At 49.4% G+C, this 14,065-nt stretch overlaps 1 protein-coding gene across 1 annotated transcript; it reads left to right on the forward strand.

Annotated features, from left to right (window-relative positions):
• Positions 1-6,764: 6,764 nt before the first annotated feature.
• VPS37D (VPS37D subunit of ESCRT-I) lies at positions 6,765-10,794 on the forward strand. The gene is made up of 4 exons (XM_066278105.1): positions 6,765-6,994; positions 8,346-8,517; positions 9,026-9,108; positions 9,654-10,794. Exons 1-4 carry the CDS (start codon positions 6,857-6,859, stop codon positions 10,014-10,016), a joined length of 756 nt encoding a protein of 251 aa, XP_066134202.1. The 5' UTR covers positions 6,765-6,856; the 3' UTR covers positions 10,017-10,794.
• The last annotated feature ends 3,271 nt before the right edge of the window (positions 10,795-14,065 follow it).

Consider the following 14,065-nt stretch of genomic DNA (forward strand, 5'->3'; position numbering starts at 1 on the left):
AATTTAAAAAAAAAAAAAAGAAAAAGAGCTTTTGAAAAAAAAATGTTGTATGTGGATGTTCATAGCAGTATTATTTATTAATCAAAAAATGGAAACAATCCAAATGTTGATCAACCTATGAATGAATAAGCAAATTGTGCTCTCTATATATGATGAACTATTTTTTCAGCCTTAAAAAGAAAGAAAATTATGACATATGGTACAACATGGATGAAGCTTGAGGACATTATGCTAAGTGAAATAAGCATCACAAAAGGGCAAATACTGTATGTTTCTACTCATATGATCTACCTAGAGTAGTCAAATTTATAGAGACAGAAAGTAGAATGGTGGTGCCAGGGGCTGGAGGAGGAAAGAACGGAGAGTTATTGTTGAATGGGTGCAGAGCTTCAGTTTCAGAAGATGAAAAGAGTTCTGGAGCTGGATGGTGGTGATGGTTGCACAATGTGTACTTGATGTCACAGACCTATACACTTGCAAATGATTAAAATGGTAAATTTTATGTTATGTATATTTTACGGCCAAAAATTCAAAAGGGACCCTGTATTAGTAAATGCTGTGACATGAATGAATCTTTTTAAAAATTTTTATTGATTGATTTTAGAGAGAGGAAAGGAGAGAGACTAGAAACATTGATCTATGCCTGTATGTGCCCTGACCAAGGGATCAAATCCACAACTTCTGCCCTTCGGGACAATGCTTTAACCAACTGAGCCATCCAGCCAGGGCAATATGAATGAATCTTGAAAACATTATGTTAAATGATAGAAGCCAGTCAAGAAAGACCACATATTATAAGATGCCATTGGTATGAAATGTTCGGAATAGGCAGATCTATAGAGACTGAAAGTATGTTAGTGATTGCCTAGGGCTAAGGGTGGTGGTGGTGGTGGAATTGGGAGAAATGGGAGTGAATGCTACTGGATACAGAGTTTTGTTTTTATTTTTAGTGGGAGAGAAAGAGAGAGAGAGAGAGACAAAGACAGAGATGTGAAGCATCAACTCATAGTTGCTGCATTTTATTGTTCATTGAATGCTTCTCATATGGGCTTTGACCTGGGGGCTCCAGCCAAGCCAGTGACCCCTTGCTCAAGCCAGCGACCTTAGGCTCAAGCCAGCGACAATGGAGTAATGTCTATGATCCCATACTCAAGCTGGTGACTTTGTGCTCAGGCTGATGAGCCCATGCTCATGCCAGCGACCTTGGGGTTTCAAACCTGGGTCCTTAGCATTCTAGGCTGATGCTCTATCCACTGTGCCACTGCTTAGTCAGGCCAGAGTTTCTTTTGGGGATGATGAAAAATGTTCTAATATTGATTGTGCCAATGGTTGCACAACTCTGTGAATATACCAAAAACCATTGAATGATACAATTTAAATTGTTAAATTGTATGGCATGTGAATTATATATCAATAAAGGTGATTTTTTAAAGGGGATGGGGATCAGATCCTCAGAGAAGAATGAATTTAAAGACTGGAGCTGGGAGAACCGCGGAGGTGAAGCGTCTCCTTTGCACAGCCAGCTCCTGGAATTTCCTGGATGATAGTAGTTGCTCCATTAGTTATAAACCAAGGAGAATGTCCAGAGAGATGAACCCATTGCATTTACTGGTTCTGGAGCACTGACTGGTGCCAGTCATCATGCTAGACGCTTGTATAGTCACCTAATCCTTCAACTTCTCATTTTACTGATGATATAAGAAAAGGTTTGTTCTTGGTCACATAGGAAGTGGTAGAGCCCAGAATGGAACTCAGGTCAGTCTGGATTCAAAGCTAAGTTTTAAAAATAGACCCCTACCCTAGCCAGATAGCTTGGTTGGTTAGAGCATCATCCTGCTATACATAGGTTGCCAGTTCCATCTCCAGTCAGGGCACAAACAGGAACAAATGATGTTTCTCTCTTTTTCTGTCTCCCTTTCTCTGTAAAATCAATCAATAAAAGTAAAAACAGACCTTAATTCTTAACTGGGTAGCTCAGTTGGTTAGAGTGTCCTCCCCATACATTAAGATTATGGTTTGGCCTGACCAGGCGGTGGCGCAGTGGATAGAGCATCGGACTGGGATGCAAAGGACCCAGGTTTGAGACCCAGAGATTGCCAGCTTGAGCGCGGGCTCATCTGGTTTGAGCAAAGCTCACCAGCTTGGACCCAAGGTCGCTGGCTCGAGCAAGGGCTTACTCGGTCTGCTGAAGGCCCACGGTCAAGGCACATATGAGGAAGCAATCCATGAACAACTAAGGTGTTGCAATGCGCAATGGAAAACTAATGATTGATGCTTCTCATCTCTCTTCGTTCCTGTCTGTCTGTACCTGTCTATCCCTCTCTCTGACTCACTCCCTGTCTCTGTAAAAAATAAATAAATAAAATTTAAAAAAAATTAAAAAAAAAAAGATTGTGGTTTGGATTCCTGCTCAGTACACATACAAGAATCAACCAATGAATGCGTAAATAAGTGGAACACAAGTCAATATTTAACACTCTCTCTCTTAAAAAAAGAAAGAAAAAAAGAGCGATACAGTGTACTCCTGTGTACCCCCTACTCAGCTTAAGAAGCCAAACTCTCTCTCAAGGCCATTGAAGCCTTCTCTGTCTCCTCTCTGAGTCCATTTCTTTCCTACCATATAACCAAGATCCTGAATTTGGTTTTTATTGTTCCCATACTTTTACTTTGTACGTATCTCCAAACAGTATGAAGAAGAGTTTTGCATGGTTCTATACTTTATATAAACATTTTATTATACTGAATGTACTCTTCTGAGGCTGCCTTTCTTCACTCAATGTTGTTCGTGAGATTCATCCAAGTTGACATGTGTATCTGTACTCTGCTCCGTTACTGTAAACTATGGAATATTCCATTGTATAAAGGTACACCAGTTCCTCTGTCACTCTCCTGGGCTTGGACACTTGGGTTGCTTCCAGTTTTTTGTTATTACAAGTGAAGATGTTGTGAACATTATTGTTCTTGTCTCCTAGTCTAAGAGAGCAAAAATTCATAGGAGTTTGTATAAGTTTCCTATGGCTGCTGTAACAAATTACCACAACACTAGTGGCTTAAAGCAACACAAATTTATTATCTTACAGTTCTGGATGTCAGAAGTCTGAAGGGTTTCAGTGGGCTGAAGTGAAATTTTTGGCAGGGTTACAGTCCCTTGGAGTCTCCAGGGAAGAATCCATTTCCTTGTGTTTTTTGGCTTCTAGAAGCCACCTGCATTCCTTGACTTGTGGCTCCTTACTGCAGCTTCAAAGTGAGCACATAGTGTCTTCAGATTTCTCTCTCTGCTTCCCTCTTCACATCTTCTCTGATTCTGATTTTCTTATCTTCCTTGTGATTACACTGGATGGATAATCACTCCATCTCAAGATCCTTGACGCAATCACATCTGCAAATTCCTTTTTGCCATGGAAAATAACATATTTACAGGTTCTAGGATAGGATGTGGACATTTTTGGGGGGTCACAATCTATCCACCACAGAGGGGACAATGGGGTACTGTGATATGAGCATCTTTGAATTACGAGTTTGTCAACCTGTTCTCCACAGTGAATTGATTCTCTCTCACTAGGTGTGCATAAGCATTCCTGCCACTCCCATTTTCACCAACACTTGTTATTATCTGACTTTAAATTTTTGTCAACCTGATAGCTATTAAATATCTGGGCTCTGACTGCTATGTGGCCAAGAAAGAGATAGCAGTCAGTGGTGTTGAATGTGAAAAAGAAGGGCCCTGGGCAGTCAGAACATGGTTGATGACCTTGGCCAGGAAAGTTTCCTTGAAGTGGTGAGATGGGGCTGAAGTGAGACCAAGTCTGGGAATAAAGAGGGCAGGGAAAGCAATACAGACAGTGCAGAGTGTTGAGGGTATATCTTAGCTTGGGCTGCCACAATGAAATACCACAAAGTTGGGGGCTTAACCAACAGATATTGATTTCTCACAATTCTGGAGGCTTGGAAGTCCAAGATCAAGGCGCCAGCAGATTTAGTTTCTGGTGAAAGCCCTCTTCCTGGCTTGCAGACAGCTACTTGCTGGCTGTGTCCTCACATGGAGAGAGAAAGAACTCTGTTCTCTTTTTCTTTTTGTAAGGACACTAATACCATCATGGGCGATCTAATCACATGACTTCATTGAAATCTAATAACCTCCCAAAGGCCCCATTTTCAAATACCTTCATATTGAGGGGTAGGGATTCCACATATGAATTTGGGGGAGACACAAAACATTCAGCCTGTAATGAGATACTTTCAAAATATTGGAGGGTATGTGAAAGGGAAGTAATCAGACTAAAGGCAGAGAGAAAGAGAGATATAACTGATGGAATGAGGCAAGGCGTCTTGGAGAAGGAAGGTAAAGGTGAGACCTACAGGAACGGTACCTGGATTGGCTGTGAAATGAGAAGAGGCTGCCTTTTCTGGAGGTGGGAGGGAAGAAGGGGCACTGAGACAGATACAGAGAAAATTTTAAGAGGTGAGGCAGAAAGCGGCAGAAGCTTCTCCCTGTGTTGAGCAGCAGTTATCTGAGGCAGGCGGGAGTGGGGTTAGGGATCTGAGGAGTGTGGGGAAGTTTACAGGGGACATGGTTGTAGGGCATTCAACATGGAACCCACTGAGCTGAACAAAGGGGATTGGTGAGAAAGAGTAGACAAGCTGAGGCAGGGACCTCTCATTAGGTCTTACAAGGGTGAAGAAGGCCTGGAGCCCAGAGTGGAAGGGGCCAAAGGAGAGTCATGTAGGATTGTCTGGAAGACCTTGTAAACTTAGTGGAAATGGTGGGTCCTGAGGTGGCAGAGCAGAACCAAGGAGATCATAGCCAGGAAATTGGGATGTGAGGAGGGGCTTTTGATAATGCCCAGAACCATAGTGGAAGGAGAGCAGGGACTGTGGGAGCCCAGAGAAGGGCTCCTTACCTGGGTAGGCAGAATGGTTTCCTGGAGGTGGTGATGTTCCAGCTGAGTCTTTTTTTAAAGAGAGAGACAGACAGGGACAAACAGACAGGAAGGGAGAGAGGTGAGAAGCATCAATTTTTTGTTGTGGCACTTTAGTTGTTCATTGATTGCTTTGTCATATGTGCCTTGATGGGGTGGGGGTGGGGTTCCAAGCCAAGCCAGTAACACCTTGCTCAAGCCAGCGACCTTGGGCTCAAGCCAGTGACCATAGGGTTATGTCTATGATCCCACACTCAAGCTCGCAACCCAGCACTAAAGCTGGTGAGCTCACACTCAAGCTGAATGAGCCCATGCTCAAGCCAACGACCTTGGGGTTTTGAACTTGGGTCTTCAGCATCCCAGGCCAATGTTCTATCCACTGCACCACTTCAAGGCCAGCTGAGTCTTGAAGGGGAAAAGCAAATTTCAGTTATCACAAAAATGTGGAAGAAGGGTTGACTATACAGTCTGTCAACAAGCCTGTCCCATCCCACTCCACCAGTTTTGTCTCTCTTTCTCAGACATCTGCCCAGTGTGCTTTGGATGGATTAAAAGAGTCCTTGTTGGGCTTTTTCAGCACCTGTGCCTTGGCTTATGGACTTCTCTTTGGTTTTATTATTTTCTCCTTTAACTTCAAAACTCCTATTCATCCTTCAAAATCTAGATCAAATATCACCTCCTCTGGTAAGCCTTTATGATTGCCCTGGTCCCACCTCTGTACTTTCTTAGCTGTGTGGTAAAGTGAAACAACTCACTCATTACTGCTTGATTTTAGACACAATCTCTCAGTGTCTGTTTCCTGTCAGTGGCACTGGCCAAGCCTAACTGGAAAGATAAGGTACATGACGTCCTCTGGCATCACATAGGAATCGCATAGGAAGCCATTGTGCGGTAATACTTGACATTCTGTCCTGTCCCAGGGTAAACTGAGTGAATGTGACTCTGTCTAAATCCATGAGCTCCCTGTGGGCAGAAAGGGAGTCCCCACAGTGCCTAGCCCAGGGCGCAGGCATCATGTGCTCTAAGGACCCTGAACAGAAAGGAAGAACTAAGATTGCTTATCATTTATCTATAATGTGATTTTGGGAAGGTGACATCATCTCTGTGACTGTTTCCTCATCTGTAAAATAACAACAGCTTGGCCTGTGGTGTCTCAGTGGATAAAGAAAGCATCAACCTGGAATTATGAGGTTATGCGTTTGAGACCCTGAGCTTTCCAGGTCAAGGTACATATGAGAAGCAAGTGGATGCTTTCTGTTCCCCCTATCCCTTCTCTCTCTCTTTCCTCTCTTAAATCAATAAATAAAATATAAAAAATAAAATATTAACAACATATTAGGTACCCATTTACTACAGGTAAGGCACTCAACGCTATTTCTAATCCTCACATTGTGTATCATCATCCCATTTTACAGAAGAGAAAACTGAGGCTTGGGAAGGTGACCGACTTGTCCAAGTTAGCCACTGGGCAGGAGCTCCTGGCTCCCAGCCAAACTCAGAAAATTGTTGTGAGAATCTAGGGGGGAAGTATGAAATAGCCCTGCAAATTGTAAACGCCTGGGGTGGAAGAGTCCGTGCCTGGGTGGCGTGGTGAATGATGGATGATGGGGAGGAGGGGTGCTGAGAGAGGCGGCCTCAGATATCCGAATGGAAACCGGAGGATGGGTTTGTCCGCCTGTCCGCGGGTGCGGGATGCGCGGCGCGGCGCTGCTTTACCCGGGTGGGTAGGGGTGCGGCTCGCCCCCTCTCCGCCCCACCCCCAGGCCCCTCGCCGCGGCCCCTTTAAGAGGGGGCGGGGCGCCCTCTGGCGGCGGAGCGGCGCGCGCGGCCGGAGCCGGAGCCGGAGCCGGATCCCGGAGTCGGAGCGGAGCGGAGCCGGGGCGGAGCGGGCCGAGCGGGCCGAGCCAGCAGCCGAGCTGGGGGCGCGGGCGGGCGGCATGTACCGGGCCCGGGCGGCGCGGGCGGGGCCGGAGCCCGGCAGCCCGGGGCGCTTTGGGATCCTCAGCACCGGGCAGCTCCGGGACCTGCTTCAGGATGAACCCAAGCTGGACCGGATCGTGCGGCTCAGCAGGAAGGTAGCGTGGGGGTCGCGGGCGGGGGTCGCGGGGGACGGGCCGCGGCCTGCCGGACCTGTCGAGCAACCAGAGGGCCGCGCGGGCCGGGACGCGGGGCCGCCGGTGGGCGCGGGAGGCTGGCACGTACGAGTGGGCCCCGCGGAGCCGCCCCCGGGGGAGGGGGCGCCCCGAGTCGGCCTGGGGAGGGTGGGGCGCCGGAGACCCAGGGAGGCGCCCATGCACCCCCAGGATGGTCGCGAGGCGTGTCCTATAGCGGATGCTCCAGGGAGGTGTGTTCCGGGGGACAGGGGTGGTTGTGTTGTGGGGGGCCCTGGCTTGCACACCCACGTTTTGTAGGGCCAGAAAGGGGAGGCACCTTCCATAGGGAGAACTAGGGGCCTGTTTAACACCTGGGGGGACCGTTGTGGGAGCGCCAGCATCCTGGGGCTGCAAGAGGAGGCTTTGTGTCTTTCTTTGGGTATGGGTACTGAAAGATGAGGTGTGTATTCTATAGGCCACCATAAGAGAAAGTTGTATATTTCACAGGCGGTAGGCCGGGGCTGGTTGGCTGTGGGGGGCAGAAAGAGAAAGTGTGTGTTGGAGGGAGGCAGACAGGAGGGGCATGTGCATGTGCATCGTATAGGGGACAGATGGAGGGTAGTGTGTTCTCCAGGGGCAGGGAGGGGAGGCTGGGCGCTCCTAGAAACAGGGAAAAAGCATCCTCCAGAGCCAGGGAAAGAAAGGGGCTCTGCTTTCTGCAAGAGAAGGAAAGCTGGGAGCGGGTGCTAGGGAATTCAGGAGGGAAAGGGGGTGTGTATTTCTTGGGGGTGTGGGGATTCCACTGGAGGGCAGAAGGAGGGGTGTGAGGGGAATAGAGGGTGGCTTGAGGGGGTACTATGCAGGGAAGGGCTGAAGACCACTCTGGAGAGTCAGAGCAGGGGTGGGAGTGTTTTCAGCACAAACACCTGAGGAGGAAGCAGACAAAGGCCTGGAATGAGAGGGAAGCTGCCCATGCATGGAAAATGGGACAGAGGAGGGAGGAGGACTCCTCAGGGACCTGAGCAGACATATTAATTGAAAAATTAAAAATTAACTAACATTTGTAGAAGCCTTCATAGTTTTCCTCACTTTATTCTCACCACAGCCCTATAAGGTAGTGGTTTCTTAGCTCACTTTGTAGAGGAGGAAACTGAGGCTCAGAGAGGGAGCTCAAAGCCCTGTTTGGGCCTCTTGCAGTTTTTCCACCTGTTGGCTCCCCATCCTGAGATTGGGGTGCTTTCAGCTTGACCTATGGGCACTGTGGCGCAGGGTGGCAGTAGGTGGATGTGGGCAGACTTCCTGAGTGCACCTCTTGGCTCTTCTCTGGTGGCAGTTCCAGGGCTTGCAGCTGGAGCGTGAGGCATGCCTGGCCTCCAACTATGCACTAGCCAAGGAGAACCTAGCATTGCGGCCCCGCCTGGAGATGGGTCGGGCTGCCCTGGCCATCAAGTACCAGGAGCTTCGAGAGGTGGCCGAGAGCTGTGCGGACAAGCTGCAACGACTGGGTGAGGGAACAGCTGGGAGAAATGAATGTGACTCTGCCTGGGATGGGTGGCAGTTGGCCATCTGGCCGGTTGGCCTTGTGAAATGCTAGGCTCTGAAATATTGGACTTGGGCAGACCTATTCCCCAGGCAAGTTTGAGGGTGCTTCTCCTGGGAAACTAAGTTGAAGAAGTGAACAGTTGGGGAGCAGAGCAGGGTTGTAGAGGCTAGGCGGGGGCCCTGGCAGTGGGAGAAAAGGGACCGGATTCATGAGGGCCTGGGGTGCTGTAGAAGACAAAGCCCCTGCTTCCTCTTTTGCATTAAGACTATGGGCAGAACCTTGGGGGGAAATGCACAAACTGATCCCATGGGCATTGTACAGATGAGGAAACTGAAGCCCCAGAGGGGAGAAGGGAAGCACAGAATCACACACAGGGTCAGTGAGAGTCAGGATTGGGGCTCTGGCCTATCTGTCCTGGGTGACAGGGCCTGAGGACAGGGGATATTCACTCCGTCCTTGTCTGGCCCTAGAGGAGAGCATGCATCGCTGGAGCCCCCATTGTGCACTGGGCTGGCTGCAGGCTGAGCTGGAAGAGGCTGAGCAGGAGGCTGAGGTGAGGGGAGGGGTGGCTGGGCCTGGGGACAGGGAAAGAGACCCATTCTATCATTCCCTCCCTTCATTCTTACATTGCAGGCTTGAGAGCCCCTCCTTCAGGAAGTCTGTCCTGAGTCCCAGGCCCCCAGGAGAGCTCCCCTGTGAATGTGTCAGGACCATGTAGGCTGGGTCTACAGAGGAGCTGGGACAACTCAGTGCTGGTTTGGGAGCATAGTACTCAGTGAGTCAGTGTAGGTGGGGGAGGAGGAGCCCTGGCCCTAGCCTTGATGAACGGACACCTGAGTCTACTTAAGTGTGTCCCCATCTCGGATTCTGCCTCATCTCTGACCCAGCAGTCTGGTGATAGTAAGGAAATAGAGACTTGAGAGTAGAGGACATTTGTCTGCAGTCCTCAGCAAGTCAGAGGCACACCCAGGCTGGAACTCAGGTGGCCTGTCCCCCACCTGTGGTCACCATTGGAAGGGATTCAGGTGGGAGGGAGAGAGGGCCAGTCCTCAGCCTTTGGTCATGCTTCTTCCAAACTGTCCCTTCCTCCTGTCCCAGGAGCAGATGGAGCAGCTGCTGCTGGGGGAACAGAGCCTGGAGGCTTTCTTGCCGGCTTTCCAGCGAGGCCGTGCCCTGGCCCACCTGAGGCGAACCCAGGCTGAGAAGCTGCAGGAGCTGCTGCGGCGCCGGGAACGGTCTGCCCAGCCGGTTCCCACTGCTGCTGTGGATCCCCCCAAACCCTTCCCTGCTGCAGCTGTCCTGCCCACTGGGGCTGCCCGTGGGCCACCAGCAGTGCCCCGGAGCCTGCCCCCCTTGGACTCCCGCCCAGTGCCCCCACTGAAGGGCTCCCCCGGGTGCCCCCTTGGCCCAGCTCCTTTGCTGAGCCCTCGGCCCTCGCAGCCAGAGCCCCCCCACCGGTAGGATCCAGGGTATGGCTCCCCAATGGGGGGCCCAGACAAACTTGATGCGTGGCTCCTCCTCCTCCCCCACTGCCTGGGTGGGGGGAGGGGCAGGCCCCTTCCCCTGGCCTCAGGCAGGCCCTGGCCCTGGAGGCTGAGCTGGGGAGGAGGGTCACCTGGAAGATGCCCAGAGAGGGCTGGGGGTGGGTGGGCAGGTTGTTACGCCTCTGGCACTAAGGAAACTGCCTTTTTTTGTCCCTGACTGGGGTCTCCCAGGTGTTGGGCAAAACCCAGTCAAAGAATTTGACTCATGGTGACCTAGGAAGGTGCCCACTTCCCCCCAAGGGGCCCAGCCTCAGGGCCCATTACACCCTACCACTCCACTGGGCTGGCACAATGCCAAAGCTGACAGGTGTGTTTTTCATCATGTACTGAGCCTACCTTTCCCCCAGTCCTGCGGCTTGCCACCTAGGAGCCAGGTGGTTAGGTCCCAGCTGCAGGGTCAGGGACACTATGGCCCTGGGGCTATTACATGCTCCACTCATGTTCCAGACCCTGGGGCAAGATAGGCCAGGGGCTTCTGACCTGCACAGGTGAGAGTGGGCCATCCCCAGGAAAGACCATTCTGTATTTTTCTGTCCTGTCTCCTTAGAATGGAATCTTTTTGAGGGCAGGTCCTTGTCTTTGTATGTTCTGTCCCCAGCCCCGCCTCCCAGGGGCCGTCAATAAATGTGATGATGAGGATGATGCTGCTGCCGGACTCCTCTCTGCTTCCTCGACGAGCCACTCTGATGTTGCAGACTCCACATCTCAGCTCCTGCGCTTCCTACTATTAAGATGTCCTCCCTTCCTCTCTGCCCATCCAAAGCCCAGCTGTCCTTCAGGTCCAGCACTGCTCCTGCCTCTTCCATGAAGCCTTCTCTGTTTACCAACCCATGGGAGACTTTCCCAACTCTTAACCTCCAGGCACTTTGGGCCAGAAGCACACCCTGCTTCTTCACTGTTCTCCAATTGCCTCACCTGTAGGCAACTTCTTTTCCTGTGTCACCTGTAAGCCCAGTCAGGATGGTACCTGCTCCTTCTCTTGCCTGCCAAATGGCCACCCCCACTGAGTGATGTAGAGGGCTCTATAGTGCTGAAGGTATCTGTCTTTAGCTAGGGTAAACACTAGGTGGCCAGCATGGCTGATGAATGTGGGACAAGATGGGAGAGTAGGAACATGCCCGGAATCGGCTTAGGTGAAGCCTGACGAGATGAAGTTTGGCAGGGAGGCATGGAAGGTCTTACAAATAACAGGGGACAGTCAGGGTGCTGTAGAAGCAAATGCGATCTCGGTCCATGTTAACAGGATATAACCATCTAGAAGGAAGTGTTGGGTTGGCATGCCTTTTCACTGAAATTTTACACTGGGAGATTCCTCAAAACAGAACCTTTGGAGTAATGATAAGAGGATTGTGACTGAGTCCCATGTGGAACAATTGAGGGATCTGTGTAAACCCAAAAGGCAGAGCCTAGACCAATGGGTGGAAACCATAAGGAGCCTGATTTTGGCTCATGATGAGGCCCTTAAGTCAGGGTTGCTATTGGAGGCAGATGGTCCCCATCTCTCAAGTTATGTGACCTGAGTGACTGCTTGATCTTTAGAGATTTAGGCCATAGTTGGAGGGACTGACCCATTTGAGCTTTTTCGAACCCTTCAAGTCCAGATTTACCACATAGGGGCGCAGTTAAAGCACTGATAATGCCCACTTAAGACCCTCCATCTATATTGGCCTTGGTTCTCCTACTCTCTTACCACTTGAGCTGCTGGAGGCTGAGGAACATCAAAACCTCTCTGCCTAAGAGGACAATAGACGGAAGGAACTGCTCAGGATAACCCGAATTCTAAACACAACCTGAGGCAGCTAGCTAGGCCCTTCTTGCCCAGGCCTCCTATTCCAGATCCATGCTTCCAGGAAGTTTGTCACTAGAAAAGGAGAAAAGGGGCTAAGGTTGGGCATGTCTGAGCTCTCCTCCACTATCATGAATTGGGGAACAGCCTCCTGTACCCAGGGCAAGTAAGAGAAAGGAACAACCCAGACAATGGAGGGACGGTGGGAGGCGGGGAGTGTTTCCATGGAACTGGATGGAGTCCTTCAAAAGTCCTTCCACACACCTCACCTACCTCAGAGCTCGGACTGTTTTAGAGTACGTAGGGACTGAGGCCCCTTATTGTGCAGAATTAGCCTGAAAAAGACCAAGGCAGGTGGGTACAGCTACAACCAGAGTGGAGTGGGCCTATTCTTGGGCCATGGGAAAGACTTAAAATTGGACACTTAATAAACTTCCCTGCTTGAAGATACATGGAATGTCCTGGAAGATTGTAGATATGGCTGTCTTCTGGCTTGAAACCTGGAACTTTCTGTTCCCAGGTTCTAGGGTCCCAGGGAATGTTCCTGGCTGTACTTCTCTATGAGAACAAACTTAAGAGTTTACATCAAGGAGCCCAAGAGTAAGGTACCATCTATTACAGACCACCAGTGCTTTCAAAAAACAACAACGAAAAGCTGTCCTGCCTGACCTGTGGTGGCGCAGTGGATAAGGCGTCGACCTGGAATGCGGAGGTTGAGGGTTTGAGACCCCAGGTTTACTGGGTCAAGGCACATACAACTGCGAGCTGGTGCTTTTCCCGTTCCTCCCTACCCCTGCCTTTCTAGAATCAATACATAAAATCTTTAAGAAAAGAAAAGTTGTCCATGTAACAAAACTACCATCCCTTTTGGATAAAAACAAAGAGCTCTTGCCTCTCAATAAAGTGTGTTATGTGTACTTTCTTGTTTGGGAATCACTAGCATGTTTCCTTAAGCTTCTCCCCTTGTTTTCCAAATATGAAACATAATATCAAATGTGTTTTTTTGTTTTTGCCAATCTAGGCTTACTGACCTAAGGAGGCCTGAACCAGGGTGGGCTCAAACCTTGACCACTGAATTCTATGGCCATTACAAAGCCATGGCTAGGCACTTGCCATGGACATCCAAATTCAAGGACTGTGTAAGATTCTTGTCCCACATGAAAGTGAAATTGATACAGTATAAACTCAAATGCCTATAGGGGCCAGGAAGATCACATAGGTACAAAGCAGTCCATTTCCATAAGAAACATACCCTCTCCCATTTTTTTTTCCTGGAAATGCATGGTTCTTTTTCAAAATTTTCATTCTTGAAAGACATAGAAGAGATATTTCTCTACTGTGAGCAAAATGGTGCAAGTATGGCATCAAGGGCTTTTATATTTCCCGATTGTGGGAATGCAGCGAAATGTGGAGAAATATCCTACCAAAAAGGCAAATGTTACAACTTCTTCCAGGCAGTAACACAGTTATCTGAGTAAGCTCAATGATGGCACTTTTTCTCATTTTCTGAGAGAAGTCAGAAATCTAAGAGTTTTATGCAGTATCCTCAGTTATGAATGTTGGCTAAAGTTATTTTAAGACATTGTGCCAGCCATAGCCAAACACTGTGTGAACCATGAATCTTGATCTTGGTCTGTTCTTGGTCATTCTGAAAAGGCTTTTTTACATCTAGTAGCAGTCCCCGCCTCAGGACTGAGTGTGAATGCTGAAGAGGCAAAGGCAGGACAGGAGGGCCAACCTACCTCAAGACTAATGACAGGCTCCCAGTTTCTGACAGCCTTAAGAGGTAAGGGCATACATAATCTGGCCAGGCGGTGGAGCAGTGGATAGAGCATCAGACTGGGATGCAGAGGACCCAGGTTTAAGACCCCGAGGTCACCAGCTTGAGCGTGGGCTCATCTGGCTTGAACCAAGGTCACTGACTTGAGCAAGGGGTTATTCGGTCTGCTGAAGGCCCGTGGTCAAGGCACATATGAGAAAGCAATCAATGAACAACTAAGGTGTCGCAACGAAAAACTGATGATTGATGCTTCTCATCTCTCTCTGTTCCTGTCTGTCCCTATCTATCCCTCTCTCTGACTTTCTCTCTGTCCCTGTAAAAAAACAAACCAAACAAAAACAAAAAACAACAACAACAAGAGGTAAGGGCATAGTGGCTAGATGCATAGTTACGCTATCTC

The sequence above is a fragment of the Saccopteryx bilineata genome, chromosome 4 (genome assembly GCF_036850765.1).
Source record: "Saccopteryx bilineata isolate mSacBil1 chromosome 4, mSacBil1_pri_phased_curated, whole genome shotgun sequence".
NCBI classification, from domain to species: Eukaryota; Metazoa; Chordata; class Mammalia; order Chiroptera; family Emballonuridae; genus Saccopteryx; species Saccopteryx bilineata.

Bases quoted from the DNA above. Each gene is read 5' to 3' on its own strand.
- VPS37D (XM_066278105.1), top strand. From the start codon at position 6,857: ATGTACCGGGCCCGGGCGGCGCGGGCGGGGCCGGAGCCCGGCAGCCCG. The intron at 6,995-8,345 runs GTAGCGTGGGGG...CTCTGGTGGCAG, and splicing joins TCGTGCGGCTCAGCAGGAAG to TTCCAGGGCTTGCAGCTGGA. The intron at 9,109-9,653 runs GTGAGGGGAGGG...CTCCTGTCCCAG, and splicing joins AGGCTGAGCAGGAGGCTGAG to GAGCAGATGGAGCAGCTGCT.